The sequence below is a fragment of the Pecten maximus genome, chromosome 6 (genome assembly GCF_902652985.1).
Source record: "Pecten maximus chromosome 6, xPecMax1.1, whole genome shotgun sequence".
In the NCBI taxonomy this organism is placed as follows: Eukaryota; Metazoa; Mollusca; class Bivalvia; order Pectinida; family Pectinidae; genus Pecten; species Pecten maximus.
The window spans coordinates 12775077-12791809 of NC_047020.1; the positions used below are offsets into that span (position 1 = coordinate 12775077).

General features: G+C 34.0%; 1 protein-coding gene across 2 annotated transcripts in view; it reads right to left on the bottom strand.

The window, feature by feature from the left end:
* LOC117329002 (dachshund homolog 1-like) overlaps nucleotides 1–16733 on the bottom strand; it is a 101518-nt gene that overhangs the window by 50272 nt on the left and 34513 nt on the right. For both annotated transcript variants that reach the window (XM_033886668.1, XM_033886667.1), the window contains exon 2: nucleotides 11255–11376. In XM_033886668.1, coding sequence (XP_033742559.1) covers nucleotides 11255–11376 — 122 coding nt within the window. The remainder of the gene's footprint in view (nucleotides 1–11254; nucleotides 11377–16733) is intronic.

Below are 16733 nucleotides of genomic sequence, written 5' to 3' on the forward strand. Positions count from 1 at the left end.
ATATATTATATCTCATCTAGAGCCTCTCCAATCTGACATATATTATATCTCATCTAGAACCTCTTCAATCTGACATACCATATCTAATCTAGAACCTCTCCAATCTGACATATATCATATCTCATCTAGAACCTCTCCAATCTGACATATTTTATATATTATCTAGAACCTCTGTAATCTGACATATATTATATATCATCTAGAACCTCTCCAATCCGACATATATTATATATCATCTAGAACCTCTCCAATCTGACATATGTTATATATCAACTAGAACCTTTTCAATCTGATATGTATCCTATAATCTAGAACCTCTGTAATCTGACATATATTATATATCATCTAGAACCTCTCCAATCCAACATATATTTTATATCATCTAGAACCTCTCCAATCTGACATGTATCCTATAATCTAGAGCCTCTCCAATTTGACATCCACTATTAAGATATTTCCAATCAAATATCAAGTTGAGGAAAGGAACTTTATAGACTTGTTCTGTAAGAGAAAAATCCTTCAGAACTGCATAATGCTTAAAGAAACTTCCTATCAACTGAAACCTTTCTTAAAACAACATTTAAACTAACCAGCATGATAACATCTGCTTAACCCTCACAAATTATCACCTGTCTCTGAGTCTGAGCCTAATATGTTACCAAGTCAAAACACAGTTATCTCCTGTATATTTTATAAATTAGCATTATGAAATTATCCTTAATTTAAGTAAGTCCTTTTGAAAACATAACTTGAAAAACATGCATTCGTTGATTAATTGTCTTTGTATGGAAACAAAAATGAATGTCGAAAATATTTTTGTCTTTATTTCATTTGCATCAGACAACGAGATGAAGTGCCCTTGATCTACCGTTACAGTGTCCACAATCAGCAAATCAAAAGCTTCTTTCTAAAGCAGTAATATTGCAAAGGTCCCACATACCTCAAAACAGACTTAATGTTTCCTAGAAATTGATATGAATTGACAGATAAAGAAGCTATATGTTAATATAATGCCTTTAATAGAAATCCATAGTATTTTGTACAGAGTAATAAAGGAATGGGAATTTCAAGTTTGAAATGTCAACTGATAAAATTATGGTGGTGCTTCGGACTATGGAGTGTGTTGCACTGTTTTTGGTATAGAATGCTGACAGATAAGCGAAGACATGGCAGTTATGTGTTGTTATTCACAGTTAATGAACCAGACTATTTTTGTAATTTTCTCATTATTCAATAAATTTTATTTTTGGTCCAATAAAAATTAAGCTTGGAAATGTTCCACAAAATGTAGAAAGAATAAGATTGGCCATAACTCCGTCACTGTCACAAGTAATTCCATTTTTAATCATGCCGTGTGAGAAGCAAATAACTTTTGAATATTGAATTTTAAATGATTCAATCTTCATGACGGAAATATGCTTATCTAATTTTCCCTTGTCATAATCGTTGAGGTTTGATCTCATTAAACTTGCTTGCCTCTAGTTTTTCACAACAACTTTTCATACAATTACTATGGTGAATTCGAATTTATATCCCAGTAATTGTTCAGTTTCCAGTTTTATTTCAAGAACAGGAAATAAAAATCAGGACTTAATGAAAATATGGCTTCAAGGTGGAGAACAAGATTAGAAATAGGGCTAAAAATGAAAAATAATTATCAAGAACCCTACAGATGGGCAAATCAGGCCATTGGTTATTGAATCTAATAAATGTCAAAAAATCTGCAAATGTCAATTTTCAAACAAATCATTTCCTCTAGCAGAGAAATTTACACACTCAATTAGATAAAAATGTACCAAATCATCAATTTACTAAGCAATTTCATTTGTTTATTTCCTGTCTGTGAGCTCTTTAATCATTCCTTTTAGATTGGCATCGTACCTCACTCAAGTGCTTTGTAAAATGAATGATTTCTAAGCAGAGGTCCACTTCCAGCGATTCTCTGACCCACCTGTAATATGGCATTACAATGTAATACCTCAACTAAACTCATCCACATGGACAATATGGTCAAACAACTATAGCACACTTACTTCACAAATCATGAGGCACTAATACACAAATTGTACTATCTCTCATGAACACCAGTCCATCACAGAATTACTTCCCATATGGTACTGTTGTCCAATTGTACAGCTGGTTATAATATTTAGACATTGAGCACTCAGGATAGAAAATCTTGATCAACAGGGTTGCAAACTGAAGTATATGATTAAAACATGACTTTTTAGCTGACATTGAATAATATCAATCTATACTAAAAATTGTAGGTGTTGAAGAGTACTAAAATGTTCTAATGAATAAACTTATCAATGTTTATTCACTAAAGTCCTTTATTTTTTTTAACATGTATGGTGATCGTACTCAAAGAGCTGTCATCTTTGCTCAGTTTCAGGGACTGAGTACAGTTAATAAAACTAATTTGTATTCCTTTATCAGGATCGAGGAGGATACGTCTGTCTGTTCAATTGGATACACACAGTCTAAAAATGTTTATTGATCTGCAATAAATAAATTATTGATGAAATACATACAACTTCCCGCCCTAACTCAATATCAGTTGATGGTATTGAACTGTCATCGCTATGGTAATAGTTGTTCTGCATGTAAAAGAGCTATGATTATCCAGAAAATGAACCTTCGGCAAAAAACTCAAAGAACAGAACAATTGTGAACATCTTACAAAACGCGAGATAATACAATGAATTAAGCGGCCAACAAAGAGAAATGGATTTATTTGATACAAATGGAACTGGCAGAGATCAAATGGAGGCAGAAGTAACAGAAGCAACATGTCCTAGGCCTACATCTGAGTGTTACTCAGATATTATATAATAAACACTTCCAAATTATATTACAGACAAATGCCGGATATGTCTGATGTTCTCAAAAAGTGCATTCACACTTGTGTGTGTAAATAAATAAAACAAATATACATCCATTCAATGTTCTTTGATGTATTCAATTGAAGATGATTTAGAACGGGAAAGAAATACTCAAAATTGCAGACAAAACTCTATCAAGGTTCTGAGTGGAAAGTTGCTAGGTTGATTTGCTATTACTCTTCCCTTCCGGAATGCTTTGATTAGTGTATAGCCAGCGTACTTTTATTTTCATCAAAATTTGTAATTTCTAAACAAACCGACAGCAAGACATGATCTAATTTTGAGTGAACATGAGAAAGCAGTACGAGGAATACACCTGCAAAGTTTGTACTTTAGAAGCGTAAACTGGAGGTAATTTGGACTCAAATAAATGTTACTACATACAGGAATTGTAAGAATGAGGTTGTCCTCTTCATGCAACATCAGGCATGGTTTCTATATAATTACAGTTTCTATGCTCTTACCAATACAAATAGATTAACCATGGTTCCGGGCTGATCTAAATGGATCCTCCTCTGGTTTATACTAGAGCAGGTCCTCAGCACTTATTTAAAATCAGAATAACACATCGTTACAGAAACGTCAAAACCAAACAGAAATTAGGCCAATTTACCCCTATTTCAAAATGAAGGCATTCCGAAACCAGAAACGATAGCAAATTTCATCTGAAAAAATTGAATGGGCACAACTAAGTACAAAGGGGAACTTACATGTGAAGTTTCGAAAAAATATTTCTCCTGTGCTTTTAAGAAATATTGATAACCAAGATTAAGATTCTTTACAGATGGACTACGGAATACAGACTACAGACGTAGGGCGATTTGAAGCTAAATATAGGGTTTATCAAGGTCAAATACATCACAAAATTAACCATAATGACATTTTCTCAGTAACTTGTATAATATACAATTAAATATCAATGGCTGTATATTTACATTACGTGCCTACATACACCCTTCAAATGCGCTCACCATTCATTTGTGTCTTTTTGACTACTTCTGTAATTTTTATGAAAAGAATTCATAATGTTCAAGTAAAACTTCATCCTTTCATAATGTAATAAAAACATTTAAAACAGAATATGTGTTTCCTTAACAAAACAGCATATTTAAGAAATCTGCAGACTTTCCATGGATGAGTTGAGTAGCAAAGGAGCTGTGAGTTAATTAACATATTTGTTTTCATTGGCCTAAATGCACTGTGTAACACCAAAGCTCTTTAATTAATGCCTTCTAGCTCTCTCAAACCACAATCTGCAACTCGGAGTTTGAAGACGTTTAATTTCTGTGTGATATGATGATGATTTTCTTCCTTCCAAAACTAACCACACAAAGGCTTTATATTGTAATCAATAACATTCCATAGGGTGGAGGGCTTTAATAAGCACCTTCACTTCACACAAGTCACTCCTCAGAGAAATTCAACTCATCATTTTTTTCAATTTTCTTTTCCCTTTTGTAGAAATCTCATTATTGACAAAGCTTTAGATGTGCATTTTCTTATAAGAAACAGCCGAATCAACATTGAGCCGTTTATAATGGCCTTCGGCAATAAGCATCATGATCAGGCTCTGTATAATGTAGACCATTACAACTACCTGTAACAGTGTCCTCAGCAAAATGCAAATTATATTCAAATTCTCCAGAAGAAAAATTTGATAAAATAAAAAAAAGTATAATGTATTCAAGGTGAAATGAACACATATGACAGTGCATTTATTTGGTGCCAAACTGTTTGTAGTTTTTCTGTCTAATACTGAAATAAAGAATTACATTTACCAATTTCAGCCTGTAACTGACTGAACCAGGTATCAATACTTTAATGATGCAGTGAGTACAGATAGTATGAGACAATAGGAGGATGACACATATATAAACCTTATTTGTAAATTTGTTTGGGTCCTCTGTTCTTGACATCCTAAGTTGAAGTTGAGACAGACAACTTTTATACATTTCTCTCAATTACAAACTAGAAAGAAATAATCTGCCCTTTTTTCTGCAGATTTTGCCTGTGAGTTGAAATGAGTGATTGATTTCCCCAATGACACAAAAGCCTCATTTTTCATTCATCTTTATCAAAATGAGAAACTTTCATCATACTGACTTTGCTCAAAGCCAAAATGGAACATTTCTGCGGTTTGAATGATGCTCTAGTAATCGTTGATGTTCAGATCAAAGTCATTATCACGTTGTGTTATTACAAAGTCAAATGACAGTTTCTGCCTTTTTTATGTTTTTGAGGTTTTATGGTTTTTGAGATTGCGATGACATCATGATCTATTAATTGTTTCATCAGAGGAATTCAGAAATATCACTGCTAACACAAATCATAACCAACAATATTTGATTTTATTAATCAGCCAGAACTACAGGGTTTCATTGCACCAACAAGACTCCAACTCCTTTTTAAGATCCTCAATGACCATGCTCTCAAAAAATCTGGATCTAGAAAAGTCTTGTTATGTCTGTACAGGATGTTACAGCATATATGTAGCCAATCATTGATTCAGGGCACTTTTCTTTGAATTATTGCTCATAGCTGTATAAATTAAATTTCCTCCTCCTTTGAAAATTTAATGTTTATAGGAATATAATTAGGTAGTGATCACACTCGTGAACAGAAATCAAACTACACTGTCATGAGTAAATTCATAAATAATCTGCTGTGGTTTTGATCTTGTAATGAGCATATTTATACATGGCTCAAAAATCATAAATGCAGCTCCCCATTACAAAATTTTCTCCATTAAATTCCATCTTTTTTTTCTAATAGCTGTAACTATTTTTCATCAATCCAAATTTACAATGAACAAATTTGGATATAATGCAATAAAAATTGTACTTCAATTCAAAGTTATTTCTATCAAAATGTTTTTTCTGTAATGTTTCTTTTCATAAATCAAAAATACTTGTCAATATTAATGATAACAAGGTCTCCTCTGTCTGTTAACGAGAAATAATGTTTCTCCTGATGCAGTTTTTGACCACCGTGATTCCCGAGGTCTGCTGTCCATTTCCAATCGATTAACTTTGTAGTTGGTAGGTTGTGGAGAATTTCTGTCACAGATGTGCACATAAAAAGATATGTCCCACATGTTACACAACCGAGCCGGCCGTAATTACAGCCTAGTGAGTCCTACATCTGTATGGGCAAAGGGAAGCATTGCAATGTGACTAATTCAGGATATCTTTAGTGGAACTGAACTCGTTCACCTTTACCAAAATCGCCCTGTAGGTACAGCAATATCTCAGTTACATCATAAAATGTTTGATTTTAAACATAGAGTTTGAGAAATTTAATCTCAGTTCTTGGTGATAAACGATTTTCCTGTGTGGTCATGGCACCACTTTGGTATCCCATGATAAACCAAATGTGGGGTATGGCCGTACATCATATAGATTTTATGGTTGAAAAAGAAACATCAACTTTACAAATTTCAAGCATTAAATGTTATCATTTCCCACTGTTTTATATGTGTAATGAAATGTAAGATATTTACTCAAAACTACACCTTTTCCTCTCTGGCTATGCGTTAGTCTTGGAATCATATTGCAAAAAAAAAAAAGAGAAAAAAAAATTCTGGCGACAAACTAATACTTCAGAAGTATATTTAGTTGAGCCAAACAAAGAATGCCACATTAGTGAATTGATTGAAAATATGAACTTTTAACTTTTTTCTATATAAATATACTGGTTTATGTTTATCTGTTAATCTAGCAAAGTAATAGCTTATATCAAATACAATTTTCACTGGCATAACATATACTTATGGCACAGGACACCTCCCCACCATGAAACTTGGTTCATGCAAAATAATTACAAAATATTTTGAAGTAATTTCTTAATGAAACATAATTCACAAGCATTTTCATTACGCATGCATCAAAAATTCAAAAAGTGAAAAATTGATAATAAAATATGTTTACAGAGCCATTAGCCTACTCACAGTAAATGACATATTTATAAACGGGGAGAGTTGAGGAGGCCCAAACTATGTATAACTCTATACTATATAAATGACAGATTACGAGGAAATCAAAACCAACGACTCATTTCACATTTAAGCTGGAGGATTTATTGCAAGATAATAACATAAATTGACAAAACATTTTTGTGTCCAAATGCCACTTCAATTTCTGTTTTATTCATCACCTAATAGTTAGCCCAGTGCATTCCATTCCAACCATATACAAACCCAAAAAATTAATACAATTTTAACAGCAACACTCCTTTGTCAAATCAGACTGGATTATTGTCAGTCATAATACAGTGTAAATAGACATCAAGTATTTCTGACAGATCTGGCACCATACATTCTCCATGTTTCAATGCTATTCTTATAAATTAACTGTCATTTTCACATTACCAGATTAACATCCAATTTTCTAATTTGATAAATTGTTATTTCTGCACTATAAAAAAAATTATATCTTTTCAAATGAAACTTGCATTTAGAAGGATGGTAGTTTACACAGTGAATTTCCTTTTTACTGGCTGGCCATGCTTTATCTACATGTTGTCACAAAAGATTACAAGCTTGTTCTATGCTCAATTGAAGAAAAACACGAATGTTCATTTCATTCATTTGGAATGAATTCAGAAGGCATTTTCTTGCACTGTCCTTCCCTGATAACAAGATCGCTGAGGTCAATATGCTAATGGACTTGTCAGAAAAGGTTGATAGGAAATCCCAAAAAGATTTAGTATTCAATTAATTGAAACTTGATAAATCACACTCGCCCCATGGAAAAATAATGAAACCAACTTTTGCCCAGTATGTTGTTATGTACAAGCCAGAGAAAAATTCATTATCCGCTTGTTTTCATAACTTCAAAGCACATTTGTTGAATAAAAACTTTTGAAATTAGTGTCGCCATTTTCATCTGACATAATTTCATTTGTAACATGCGTGTTATTTTTGGCAAAGACTTCTGGGGGCTGGACTGGGGACATGTTTTTCTTTCCCCCCCCCTCCTCACATGTATCCTAACAACTGTATCTCTACCTTTACCTATCAAACCAGACCCACAGAGAACGGAAATTGTTTTTAATTCATTGACAATAACTGTAGCTGCTACTTTGTTTAATTTCAAAATAAGATGTTGATTACCAGACAAGCCTATTGGATGGCCCGTATAATGAAACAGTTGTTTACATTTACCACAGGGTGCCAACTATTTCTTCACTGTAATATAAAGAAAAATTATGGACTTAATGGTTTTTATTACAAATCTTACCGGCAGCTATTAATTTTAGGGGATAAATTTACAAATCTGTCAGATTGTTTGAATTTGTTCATATGGTCACCAGGCCTGCTACAGAAACACCAGTCTTGTGAGAAATCGTTCCAACAATTTTTTGCATTGTACAAACACTGATACTTGTGATAAATATCAGACATCAATGGGCTACAGGCATAGTTAGTTTACACCTATCTTCAACAAGCTTTATTCTATATCAAAGTTTGATTTTTATCATTTTATAATACAGTGAAACGAAACTCTTATTAAACCTTTAAATTTCATAGTAATTGATTTTGTTAGAGAAACTTTTAACATCAAAATATGAACCGAGAGATTTTAGGCTAACCAGGCTTTTAAGGAGAATTCAGAGTTGTATAAAATATCAGCTATTTCTGTAGGTGTATTATGCAGTAAGAAAATGTAACTAATTTTCAGGTGTTTACATATAAAAAGCTGCGTACTGACAACTGTTAATGACTTGACCAAGCTTTATATTATCATTCACCTGTCTGTACAGGTATTGAATAGCTCCGGGTTTTATTAGCACTGCTACAGGAACTGACACACCACTACCAAATCTTTCTCTAATCAAGGTGTGATAGACAGGTGATTCTCCTAAACTTCATGTGTATCAACAATTTGTTAAGTTATTATATATTTGCTCTAAAAAGAAATAAAAAGAAAATTAACTTTTTCCTGTTTTCTCTCGTATATATGAGACTGAATATACTATTTTTTGGCAATTTTTTTGTTTCAAATATTGTAAATCAAGTTATTACACCTGGTAGTGAACTAAAATCCACACCCTAAATCAAATTTGAATTTCCTGAAATTATTGGGTAAATTTGCAATTGATGAGGCATTAAAGAAGGTTTTCTAACTTTTGGTATATTTGTGCCGACCAATCACATCAAATTATAGTGTATCAGATTTTTTTTGTTAATTTCTACATTCCATACAGTTTCAAAACTAACAGATTACCTACTAGACATATATGTATATGATAAATATCAATTAATAATTTCTATAGCTGTTCTTGGGGGGAAAAGCAGAAGAGAAAAAAACTAAAGAAAAAAAACATGAAGATTTATCTACTGTGAAATGCTGGATTTTTGTGACATGGTGTTGAGTGTAGATGTGTTGTGCAATAGGTGTACATCTGTGGCGGGCTGATAGCAATAATACCTACCGCTATGCCAATCTTAGATCAAGGAATCGCATTCCGACGAACACCTGGTAATATCTAGTCTGGAATATGTTCACTTTAGTACATTTCCAATGTTTTCAATGTTAAAAGATACAACTTGTATTAGGTTATATCAAGTGTTCTGATATCAAAAATATCTACATGGTTTTTTGTTTGTTTTGTACTTACAGATTTTTTCCCCAAGTGTTAGTTTTTGTATTATATCATTGTTGTTTTTTTCTAATTCTTCAGAGATCAATTACGTAGAAGAATGATTCTATTTCTATGTTTCTTATTCAACCATATTTGTTTCTTTGAATCCAATATAATCTTGGACCATTTAAAATTTTATAAAAACCTCAATGGTTCCAATATTCAATAAAACCTTTGATAATTTTTAATAATCTTATTATTATCCTATTATTTAAATTTTAATCCTCAATTCATAACCTGTGTAGTAATTTCTAGTGATCAAGCATAAAACATCAGGTTGTCACACCAGCCAGACTCCCTCTGGACAGCTTGTAGAAGTACTGATACTAGCTCGACCCTGTTGTATTATTACCTATGTTAGTTGAAGATTGCCAGAAAAGCCCTTAGTACCTGGTATACAAAAGATTTTTAAAATGTATTGTTTTTAGAGAATATTGTGTAAAAATAAATCGAACCATTCCAATATTATGTTCAAATATCAATATGCTCAATACATAATTAAGGATCCCTGTTGAATACCATAAGGTAGCCATTTAAAAATATGAGCGTTATTAGAATGGACCGGATCAAGTGTTGGTCATTTCTGAAACACTGACAATATTCTTGTTCTTACATTATCTATCTTTTTCTATTTTGATGTTTTAGCTCAATTTTTATGTTTCAATAACTGCCTTAAAATATATTTCCTATGAAGTATGAAAAGAAAATGACTGACTGACCATCATGATATTTTAGACTGACCATTAGATGAAATGGCCAAAATCATCTTTATGGACCAGCTCTGACTAGTAAAGCTGCCTTCAGAATTGAGACAATAGCTTTTTAAAACCAATATTGTACCACTGCCTTTTCTTAAAGATTATAATGGTCAGACTTTTATAATGGAGGCCCATCAGTCATTCTGACATGCAAAGTTTAGGTAGAAATGGCCACTCCCTGACAGGAGAAACGCCATAAGGTCCATCTGACCCTCTGGTCAGACGGTGTGTAAGAGAGAGGATAGAAAATATTTTTGAACAGACTAAAATATAGAACTATTATATACAGGGAGAGATGTTATTACAGTGGCATCTCATTAAGACTGGTTACAATGTTGTTTGATTCTGACTGTCTGTAACATTCTAAAATACTTCCCAAATCATTATACGGAGTTTAACACTATAAAGATACATGATAGACAGCTGTTTAAACTGAAATCTATTAAGTTCTCAACTTTGTAATGTCAGACAATAGCTTTGGTCCCCATAGGTAATGAAGTTGTAAACATACTTCTGCATAAACCCGTGACCAAAGCCCTCTGTTATTGGTATAGTAAGTGAACTTAGACCCTTGACCTAAGCCCTCTGTTATTGGTATAGTAAGTGAACTTAAACCCTTGACCTAAGCCCTTTGTTGTTACTATAGTAAGTGAACTTAGACCCTTGACCTCAGCCCTCAGTTGTTACTATAGTAAGTGAACTTAGACCCTTGACCTAAGCCCTCTGTTGTTGCTATAGTAAGTGAACTTAGACCCTTGACCTAAGCCCTCTGCTGTTGGTATATTAAGTGAACTTAGACCCTTGACCTAAGCCCTCTGTTATTGGTATAGTAAGTGAACTTAGACCCTTGACCTAAGTCCTAGCAATGAAATTTGATGTTGTTACTGAATTTTAAGCAATTAATTTACAGTACTGACAATTATAAGGCACAACTGCCTTATAATACACTAGTATTCATTATAAACTTACCATAGAGTCTTGGATCGTACTGGAAGTGATCTCCATCCAGGCGACTCTTCTTCAGCTTCTCCAGAGTTTCTGGACTGGCATGAATGTGTGGGTTCCTCTTTGGAGGACGTCCAGGGCGGGCACTACAGAAACAAAATCGTATATATGTTTAGAAAACAAAAACATATCAGTTTTACTTCAGTACTACAAAACATTCTACTGTATATTTATAAGACAGAAATTGAGCAGTATCAAAATGACAAATGAATAACTTGAGAAGGGAAGTAACTCTATGCCAGAAAACAAATTTTGTTGTTGCAGAAGAAGTTGTTTCTTTCCCAGATGAAGTGCTACTCTGTACATTAAGTAACATTTTAAACAGACATTTGGACATTTGACTTCCTCATTTGTCCATGTCTTTAAGAAAGCTTGATCTGGAAAACAGGAAATCTTAATCATGGCGTTTGGAAATAGATATTCCAATGAAATGTCATACACAAATACCAGTTGATTGTCGTATGTTTAAAATTGTATAATACAAAAACTGTAGAGTTTGCTGGTATAACTGCCAATCTGATGGAGTTTTGGTATATAGAATGATATTTAATTTTTGAGATGAAAGGTGACATCCTAGACATGGCGTGGAGCGGTACACATGGGGATTAAAGTACAGCAGGCAGCCGAGATTTAATGAGAGACTGTTTCTTTAAAATGCTGCTACATAAGAAATCAAGAAAGTGCACAAAATCGTTTAAGAATTACACACTGAAAGTGCACCTGACCCTGTGGATAATGTATGTCAATCGCCTCAGAGTCAGAGAGAGAGAAACATACCCAAAAAAATATCCAGGATGATTTATATCAAATTTATTTGATTTAAAACATATCTGATAATTCATTCCACATTTGAAATGTACAGAGGAAATGTAAAAATATTCCACTTGTGCTTAGTTGAATTTCAGAGAACGGCCATAAAATAGTTCCTGGTGTGAGTGCAGGCTCCGTAGCCCAGAATGAATACATTTGTCAGTCCACATTTCCCAGTCAGCAGACGTAAATGGATACTTAAGAAATCCTCTTAGTATTTATTTGATCCGCAGTCTAATATAATTTCGGCCTATATATGTTTGATTGGTGTATGCCAGTACATACCTACTAGTACATTGGGTAGTGGCTGGGAATACATTTCTATAGAACTCTGTGATAAATACTTAAAGTCCTACAGTAGAAAATAAGATTTTAGATAGAAATCTTAACTTTATTTAAGTTCATTTTAGAACCATTTGCTGTTAAACTTCGTGTTTTCTTCTTTTTCTCTATGAATGAACTAGTTCTAAGTATCAATTAAACATAAAACGAACTTACAATGTGAAAGTATTGTATTGGAAGAGCTAATAAATATTGTCAATAGAAGTCTGTTTGATGAAGATAAAAACTCTTTACTATCATAAACATCACCTATAGAAATCTCTGTGGTACATTCATAAGTCTATCTATACTTATAATAAATACTAATTATCGTAAACATTAAATATATACTATATGTTACCTACAGGACACATAAACTTTTGGCTCCACAAAAGATCACTAAAGCTTTAAACACCTCCCGTAATGATACCAGGGAATTCAATTTAGAATTGTAGACCTTTTTAATATCACTTTAATTCCTAGGTATACAGTCAAATAGTTTCGTCCATTCATTAGACAATGTCCACCCTTCATTGTGAAATTTCTAATGTATCAGAAGATTTTCAATTTCGAGTAAATTGTTAACATGTCCGGTATTAAACACACATTTAAAACATAATTTAACATATTATCATAAAATATATTAGGCCGTATTTTTTTTACCACTGACAAATTCCTTTGTGAGTGTTGAGTGAAAAGGTATCTTTTGTGTTGACAATAACATGTGGTTTAGCCTGTTAATATATACTCGATATAAAACCAGAAATCTCCTACTGTAACTTACGGTATAATTTGAGGGCCAATAGAGAATTTGAAAGGTATACTTTATCCGCAATTAGGGACCAAGGGGCTAGGTCCCTGGCAGAACTAACCGCAGCCCTCATGTTAATAGTAGTACGGTTATCATTTCCTCAGGTCTGGTCAATGGGTATGTGTAAGGAGATCTACCCAGGGTACTGTATATATGGGTAGGTTGTCCCGGTAAACCACAGTATCTTGTTTCATGTCCTATAGCTTTTGCCTTCAGTTGTAAGAAGACACTATGAATGAATGAACATTGGAGAAAATGTGTGTTCACCCATGGGGAAACATGTCTGGTTATTGAGTAACTGTCAATGTGGTATAAGGTATTGTACTATACTCAGAATACAGTAAACATACACTAAACATACGCTAATCATACGCTAAACATACACTTAACATACGCTAAATATACACTAAACATACGCTAAACATACGCTAAACATACGCTAAATATACACTGAACATATGCTAAACAAACGGTATGACAGCAAATGTAAACAATGCTATTCTTATCAAGTCAACAAAAAGTACAAAAGAAATCTAAGAAAAATAAAAATTAAGATTCCCAACACTACTGTCAACCGTATGTATATATGACAATGACATCATGTGTCACAATGTCGTTCCCATAACAATAGCACATGCTGAATATGGGTGTGAAGAGTCAAACACAATGCCAAACAAGCAACACTAATTGCATAATCAGTTTCGGTCCCATTTTCATTAAAAATCAAACTTAACATGGTATTACTGATGGGGGTCTACAGGGTGATCCTACTGTACATGGTATTACTGATGGGGGTCTACATGGGATCATACTGTACATGGTATTACTGATGGGGGTCTACAGGGGATCATACTGTACATGGTATTACTGATGGGGGTCTACATGGGATCATACTGTACATGGTATTACTGATGGGGGTCTACATGGGATCCTACTGTACATGGTATTACTGATGGGGGTCTACAGGGTGATCCTACTGTACATGGTATTACTGATGGGGGTCTACATGGGATCATACTGTACATGGTATTACTGATGGGGGTCTACAGGGGATCATACTGTAGAAGGTATTACTGATGGGGGTCTACAGGGTGATCATACTGTACATGGTATTACTGATGGGGGTCTACAGGGGATCATACTGTACATGGTATTACTGATGGGGGTCTACAGGGTGATCATACTGTACATGGTATTACTGATGGGGGTCTACAGGGGATCATACTGTACATGGTATTACTGATGGGGGTCTACAGGGGATCATACTGTAGATGGTATTACTGATGGGGGTCTACAGGGTGATCATACTGTACATGGTATTACTGATGGGGGTCTACATGGGATCATACTGTACATGGTATTACTGATGGGGGTCTACAGGGATCATACTGTACATGGTATTACTGATGGGGGTATACAGGGTGATCAAGCTGTACATGGTATTACTGATGGGGGTCTACAGGGATCATACTGTACATGGTATTACTGATGGGGGTCTACAGGGGATCATACTGTACATGGTATTACTGATGGGGGTCTACATGGGATCATACTGTACATGGTATTACTGATGGGGGTCTACAGGGGATCAAACTGTACATGGTATTACTGATGGGGGTCTACAGGGTGATCAAGCTGTACATGGTATTACTGATGGGGGTACACAGGGATCATATTGTACATGGTATAACTGATGGGGTAGAGAAAGAATACAAAAAGTATAGAATTTTTATAAAATCGATAACTTCATATGAGGATAAATATATATTCCTCCTTTGACATATATTCATCTACATTTCAAATATATGCCTGGGACATCTGCCTGACCCCAGGTGACCCCGACAGGTGCTTGATGGGAGTTGTCCACCATGTCGGAATTATCTTACATTAGCAAAGTAACAAAGAAATAATTTTTCTTCAAAAAATAGGCTAAAAATAATGTCACATTATGACACGTTGTATGGAGATGTCAGAAACGTCTAGAACAAAAAATAAACTCTGATGCTGAAAATACACAAATTTTTCAAGTGCACTTGTACATTGTCCCTTTTAGTAAAATGTTGATAGACATCACAGTTAAAGAAACTCCTTATTTTTTTCACAGTAATTTTACGCAATATCATTATTACTGCATTGTACCACAAAACCGTTTGTGAAGATATAGCTTGGCATGACTAATTTGTTGCAATATTTGCTATTTTCTAATTTCCTCATCCAATTAAGGCTCAAGATCACACCAGATATCAGTAATTACGCTGCTGGAAATGAGAATTATTGATAACCATTTCAACATAAATCATTAAGTTTCTTTCAATATCTAAAGAATCAGCACCATATGACAGCTTCCACAGATATTGTATTGTCAACCCGTTTGTGCCGTTTCACTTAGAAATGCTGTCTAATGATGAAATTTGCTTAAAAAAGGGAAATAAATGTTTAAAAATTTACTAAATTTAATGTGTATTACTGTCAAACGAGATTGCCGCAAATATATGCCAAGTCTTCTCTCTGTACGGCCAATTAAATACAAATGAACCAGTGAAAGTTTCATTTTGCCTCGTTTCTTTAAGTGTATCGGTAGTTACTTTTATTCACTTTGTACAAACAGCCGTCATATTCAATGATAATAAAATGTATTTTAACCGTGCGACCCTTTTCCAATTCATTAAATTCAAATGGTGGAGGCCACTGGCTTATGGATGCTGTGTTACACATTCAATTTCACTTCTTCAAAAGAAAAGCAAACCATGGATTTATAGCTTCTTGTCCACAGCCTATTGACAGTTCTACAGGTGATAGATACCTCCCCAACTTATTTTCGATGCCATTTTAATTTTTAATATCTTTTCTTTTCATGGATGAGCAGATCAAACAGAATGGGTATGCACTGAAGCATATCTAACCAGTGAAACCCCCTCCCCTCCGACAGCCGATTAGATCCTGCAAACCAAACATTCAGATAATAATTGATAACAAACAGAGCTTATAGAAAACTGGGAAAACTCACAGAATTCTCAATTCCTGTATTGGCTGTTTGTGAGCAGGTGCAAATGGCTTAAATTGAATTTTTGTAAGATAAAATAAAAAAAAAATAAGATATCGGTGAAAGAAATGGTGTTGTTGAAGTGGCACACAATCCTGCACAATTCTGCCCTCACAATAACAATACGAATGGAGGGAACGTCTTTGTGTCCGTTTGGTATCAATCTTCCCGAGTCCTACCGAGCAGTTTTACATGTAACAATTGAATCTACACAATAGTCGAAAAACTTGTTCACGAAGATGTCTTTTGATGCATTCGTCTCCTCAAGTGTAAGTTTACCTGACACTCACAAAGAGACGGCTTTGTAAGCAGACATCGCTGTGTAACATTGTTTTCACCCCTTCTTCTGCAGTTGCTACACTGGCGTTTTTCTGTGATTCAAATTTAAATTAATTTATCGTATTTCAATTTGATCTCCATCGGCTATCAGCATGAGCAGCTATTGTGGTTAAATGCTG